The 5,976-nt window shown below is 43.7% G+C and overlaps 1 protein-coding gene across 1 annotated transcript; it reads right to left on the bottom strand.

Annotated features, from left to right (window-relative positions):
* Window positions 1-2,475: 2,475 nt before the first annotated feature.
* Window positions 2,476-5,011, bottom strand: LOC112274268 (glutamine synthetase cytosolic isozyme). Its single transcript, XM_024503589.3, has 3 exons — window positions 4,429-5,011; window positions 3,330-3,713; window positions 2,476-3,139 (listed from the first exon to the last, which is right to left on the bottom strand). Exons 1-3 carry the CDS (start codon window positions 4,800-4,802, stop codon window positions 2,815-2,817), a joined length of 1,083 nt encoding a protein of 360 aa, XP_024359357.1. The 5' UTR covers window positions 4,803-5,011; the 3' UTR covers window positions 2,476-2,814.
* Between the last annotated feature and the right edge of the window lie 965 nt (window positions 5,012-5,976).

The following is a 5,976-nucleotide window of genomic DNA, read 5'->3' as shown; positions in this document are numbered from 1 at the left end:
GACCTTAAAAAATAATTATGTCAATCATGATATATTATTTTGGAGGGTTCTTTGGAACATGAACATGCTTCTTTTTTTAAAATAAAAATAAATTTTCTGAAGAATTTTCATATTCATAGCTCTTCTTCATTTTCATATTCATAGCTCTTCATCATTTTCATTTTGAGATCTCTTTTCAAACCATTCTCTTTCTTTGATCATTCCAATTGTATCATAAGAAAACATCACACAACCATCGACAAACCATGCAGAAAATCAGTGACTACAACCTAAAGCAACCATAACAAAACTTCACACTTACACGCCAATTTTAAGCGCAACTGTGATGATATACAGCTACAATTTTCACTGTTTTGGTGACCAAACGGTGAATATCTTCGAAACCTTTGGACTGTTAATGATTTAATGTATTACGTGTGCACTGTATGATTCAACCCCACCAGAGAAAAACCTTTGCTTGGAGCAAAAAATGGTGTTCTACACGAGCACGAGATGCATACTAACTGCAATATACGGCAGAGGAATGTGAGCCATCGTACATGTTTCCTTAAGTAAGTTTCATCAACTGCAACTCCGTCGCCTCTGTATTGTAATAGATATCCCACTACATTCACAGTTCTACACGGTCGGTGCATTCAAACTCGGCAATTTTTCTCAATAAACTGAAGGACTAGGGACGACGACTGTGGAGTTCCTACTCCTGGACACCAATATTCTAGGCTTCTGTCTGTGATGAGATGATGTAGACTTTAAGAAAAACGAGACCGAATTCATTATTCTTCAAACATTTAATCTTTTAAACCTCTAAAGTGTAGCAAGTTGCCGATCACTGTGAACAAAATGTGATGCGAACTGTGAAGAGGAATGAGTTATGTTCGGCCTAGTTTTCATTCCGTTGATCAATGATTTCCATGCTATTGTAATGTCAGATCAGTGCTAGAAACTGACTTAGGATGGCAAGCTTTCGCGGATATCCCTGTGCTCTAATGATACACAGCATCACAAGACCATTAGTTCGCAGAGCACAAGACTGAAGATCCAATGTACAGTATAGACAGGTTATCACTGGGCATTTTATCCGGGTCTCAATCGGGGTGATCGGACCCCCCGGTGCATGGTGATGGGAACGTGGTGTTCTGATGCGAACACAGCCCGGTCATAAGTCAGGTATCAATCATCGGGTCATTGCAGGTACGAATAGTTATGGGAACATGGTGTTTCCATGAATAACAGTCGTGATGATCTGTTACACAAGCGTCATGAAACGTTGAGTGTTTTGTACATCTAGATAGTTTTTATTTTATTTTATTTTATTTGAACTTGCAATAAATAGGATTCCATAGAAATTTTTACTATGAGTAAAGAAATAGATATTGAATGTTACAATAATTGAGTAAAAAGAGTTGTGGAAAAATACAATGAGAGCATCTATATATAATCCTTGAAATGCTCATAACTAAATGTTTGAATTTTAGTCTTTTGGTTTTTAATCTTGTATTGTTCGGTTTTCCGTGTTTTACTTAGCCAAAATATAACTTTTTAATTATGGTAGGATCTGAATTTTTTGTTAAAAAAGAATAAGAAAACGAATGAAGCACATATTGTTTGAAATTTAACCATGTATCAATTTACGAAAATTCGTACCAATAAAACAATGGTGTTGGCTTGGATTTATACAATAAATAGACTAGCATACACATCGTAAGTGTAGATAATATTCACAGCTTACAATAGTGATTGAATTTGCTGTTTCTTTACTTATAGTTTGTAGTAATATTTTATTAAATTATTAATTGGAGCCTATTGACACATCTATGAGTTTTGCAAATGAACTTCAAACATGGTAAGATACATCTTGGGAGGCAACCTTACGAAATTACATATCTTTTTTATAGATATATACATGTAAATATTGCTAATTCTTTGAATATGTAGAGGCATATCTTCTCTGAAGTTTGGAACTTTTCACAACAATACTCAAAATATAATTCAATTTTTACAGATAAAGACCTTGAAGACACTACTTTAGAAGTCTGTAAAAGATAGTGCACAAAAGTATTTCGAAGCGTCAAGTCAATTTATCAATCATATATTCAACTACAATTGCCAAAATAAACTGTTTGCAAAACGGTCAGCAATGTCACAAAACAGATATAAATTGTAAAACAATTTGTCACAACACATTCTTTTTCGTTTGATCAAAACTATACCGTTGTAGAAGCTATAGTTTCCATGTAATACGAATTTTAAAAAACCAAACATTCGCGTTTTACTGACGTACAAATAGTTCCACTCACCAATAATGTAAAATAAATAATCCGCACAGAGCATCGACTGCAATAAACACATTGCAAAGAGCAGCTGCAGAGTCAACAGTCACCGCAAAGAACAAAACTGAAGGTAAGCTTGCTATGAAGAAGCTTTCCATGCACAGAGAAAGGCAAGAAGACAATTAGATAATAGAAAACGAGGAAATGCATGCAAATTAGCACATCGTGATGTGTTTATTGCAATTGCTGCGCATAATAGCACATTAGCACCGACACAATAGGACAGACTTATTTCCTGCCTATTAGGCTCCTTTGTTCTACAGTGTCTCTGTATCATCCACATAGAAGCTCTTCTGCGTGCATAGTCGTGCTGAATACAGCCACTGAAGATCCTCCATTAGCACTCCCACGCAACCCACCAACCATCACCCACATAATCAAACATATCCCCACCCAGCCAGCACTCAAGTCAGTGTTCAGCATTGCTGCAATCTGACAGCAAATTCTGTTTCCTTCCAATACCTTTTTCAATAATGACTTCGCTTCACTTGCTTTCCGAGGGGCTCCACAAGATGGTCGTGTACGCCACCATTCCCGTCACCACGTATGGATCCATGTTCGACGCCGGCCGCCTGTCCTCGAAGTATCCCTTCCCTTCCTTCTCCGTGTCGCGTCCGACTCGCACCGATGCCCCCCTGTTCGCCACTCCCCACGAGAAAGAGTTCATGTCCGCAGTCTCGTGCTTGCCCGTCAACCTCCTCTCGTTGCCCTCGCCGTATGATGCGATATGCTCCTTGTGCCTCAACCCCAGCTTCTCGATGGCCTTCTTGATTACCTCGTATCCTCCATCCGCGCGCATCGACTTCGTGCTGTTCCCCACACCCCCGTGCCACACCCTCAGTCACGCCAATCCACGCCACCAACCAGTCCGATCCACCTCACCCACCCACTCACACATACTCTCACACACACTCACACTCATGCCAAACACAAACACCTCCCACCAATGCAACCAACTTCACCGCGACTCACCGCACCACATGCAAATGCAAAACCCACCTGTAGTTGGTGTGGCACCCAGCACCGTTCCAGTCTCCGTCGATGGGCTTGGGGTCCAGCGACAGCACCACTCCTGCGATCTCCGTGATCCTCTCCAGAATGTACCGCGCTGCCCACAACTGGTCAGCCGCCGCAATGCCCTTCGCGGGGCCCACCTGAAACTCCCACTGCCCAGGCATCACCTCGCCATTGATGCCGCTGATCTGGATCCCGGCGTACAGACAGGCCTTGTAGTGGGCGTTCACGATGTCACGGCCCCAGGCCTTGTCAGCTCCGGTGCCGCAGTAGTAAGGCCCCTGTGGGCCGGGGTAGCCTCCCACGGGCCATCCAAGGGGCCACTTCACGTCCTTCTGCAGCAGCGTGTACTCCTGCTCCAAACCATACCTGCCCCCACGCCCCCACGCCTATCAATCCCACACCACCCTCACCCCCACCTCTCACTCACCAACCTCTCCGGAGTATACCCTCGAGCGCCGGAAAAATTTGAAGATTATCACTCCTCACTACGGTGCGAGGATTGTATGAGTCTGTAGGTTGAAAGAGTCCGTTGTACCTAGCACTCCGAAACTTTGTGCAGTGCCAAGTAGATGACTGTACGGTAAGCACGTTCGAAGTTGCTACTCCTAGAATTACCGTGGATGTAGCATTGAATACTTCGTAATACGTCGACTACGTAGGATAACAAGTTCACAGGAGAATACATAATTGTCTGATACTTCATGGCAGCACCAACCTCTGGCACGTGCACTGTTGCCCTGGATGAAAGTAGAACATTTCCCTATCTTAACATGCAGAGGGCTGACGTCTGTAGAGGCAGCAGTCTGCTCTGCAAGGGGACAGAGGCAGATGTGCACGGGAGGCCTACAACAGGCAAGCATTAAACGAAAGGAGGAGAACTCTAACACGCAAAGTATTCATTAATAAGTGATCGTCGCAGTGATGTCGTCGAGGAGCAAGAGGCGCGCATGAATGAAAGGAGGTAGTCACCAGAATGAGAAGAAAACACCGCACTAGAATCGCTGCAGGAAATTTTAAAGACCGATGCTTTATCGCAACAGAAGGTACCGGAAATGGGAGACATGGAGCAAGCAGTGCTCACCAGGGCTCCTCATCCACGACCTCTTTCTTGGAGAAGATTTCTGCAGCGGCAGCCCTCTTGTTGGTGGGGATGGGCACGCCCTGAGGCGTGTACGCGTCGCAGATCACCAGAATGTTGTTCCCACGCCGGAATGGGTCTCGGAAGATCGCTTGTGGGTAAAGAATCACCTCGCTGTCCTCGCCGGGAGCTTGACCGGTACTCGATCCGTCATAGTTCCACTTCGGCAGTAGCTTCGGGTCGGTGACAGGCTTCGGCAACGTCCTGGCCTTCGACCGCAAGTCCGTCCCGGATCCACCAATCCAAATGTACTCAGCGATGATCTCCGTGGTGGTCTCCTCCAGAGACAGGTTTAGCAATTCGTCAAGAGAAGTCATGGTGTCCAATCCTCGGTAATACGACCAATCAACCCTGAGACAAAAACAAAAACACACGACCACACGGCGCTCACGAACTAAACACAAACACACACACACACACACACACACAGATACGATGCGAAAAAAAGCGAGAAGTGGGTGCGCAAGAGGACGCGAATTCCTATGCGCAGAGGGCAGAGAGGCACTGGTGCTATGGATGTGCGGGTTATTGCTGTGTGCTCTGTCCGCGCTGTGGCGAGCTTTAAAATGGTGAATGCACTGCAACGGGTGGCGGGGAGAGGTAACGGGACTGGGAGGTATCTCGGGTTCTGTGGATTCTACTATTAAAAGGCAGAGCTTGGACTTTTCGGTATGAATACCTCTCAGACTGTCCACAGACAGACAGATACAGAGAGAGAGAGAGCGGGGGCCCCCACTTCCTTACCTTCTCTGGGTTTCCAGTGTTTGTCAGATTATTGTAATGCTTTTGTTTGCACCTCCGTTTTGCTTGCCTTGCTTGCTACTGTAGTATTTCTGTGCCATGGTTATGAACTTCGAGCCATTGTGGGCAAACTCCACGATGTGTAGTTTCGTTCCTCGGCCACTCTCACCGCAGATCTTCAGGAGATTCGGCGTGCCCGGGGTCTGACTGTGCATGACATTGCCAAGGAAATATTCCAGTTTGTTAGATTTGTTAGGTTATCTCATATTCCTGGATTATGTTGCAGTTCTATCTTTGTGGTGTATTTCGTGGATCTTAACCAAAATATACTACCTTGGAGTTTCTTTATTAGTTGTGTGTCTTACCGTTTCGTGAAAATATTAAACCAGTTGGATGTGGATGAACAAATGAATAAACAATGTTGGTCGACTGTCTTTTTGGGGGATTGGGTAGGGGTTTTGATGAGGTGGATCACATCTTTTTTACTACAGTTTTCTGAAACCATCTCACATGTAGTTTTTCATAAATTAATTGTTCTAAATATGATACCATGGCGATTCTAAAAGAACACAAGTATGTGTTGTTATTAATTAACAACCAACCACATTCATTAAATGTATGTATGTATAAATATATACTTTTACATACCTAAAAGCTCAATTTTTACAACATTGTTTCATTATTATTGGTATTGGAGATGTACCCAATATGAGTCACAAAACATATATAATTGTGAATGAGTAAGACTGT

This window comes from Physcomitrium patens, chromosome 21 (genome assembly GCF_059467195.1).
Source record: "Physcomitrium patens ecotype Gransden chromosome 21, ASM5946719v1, whole genome shotgun sequence".
NCBI classification, from domain to species: domain Eukaryota; kingdom Viridiplantae; phylum Streptophyta; class Bryopsida; order Funariales; family Funariaceae; genus Physcomitrium; species Physcomitrium patens.
Note: the sequence above shows the minus strand (reverse complement) of the source record. Positions and strands in the feature narration are given on the sequence as shown.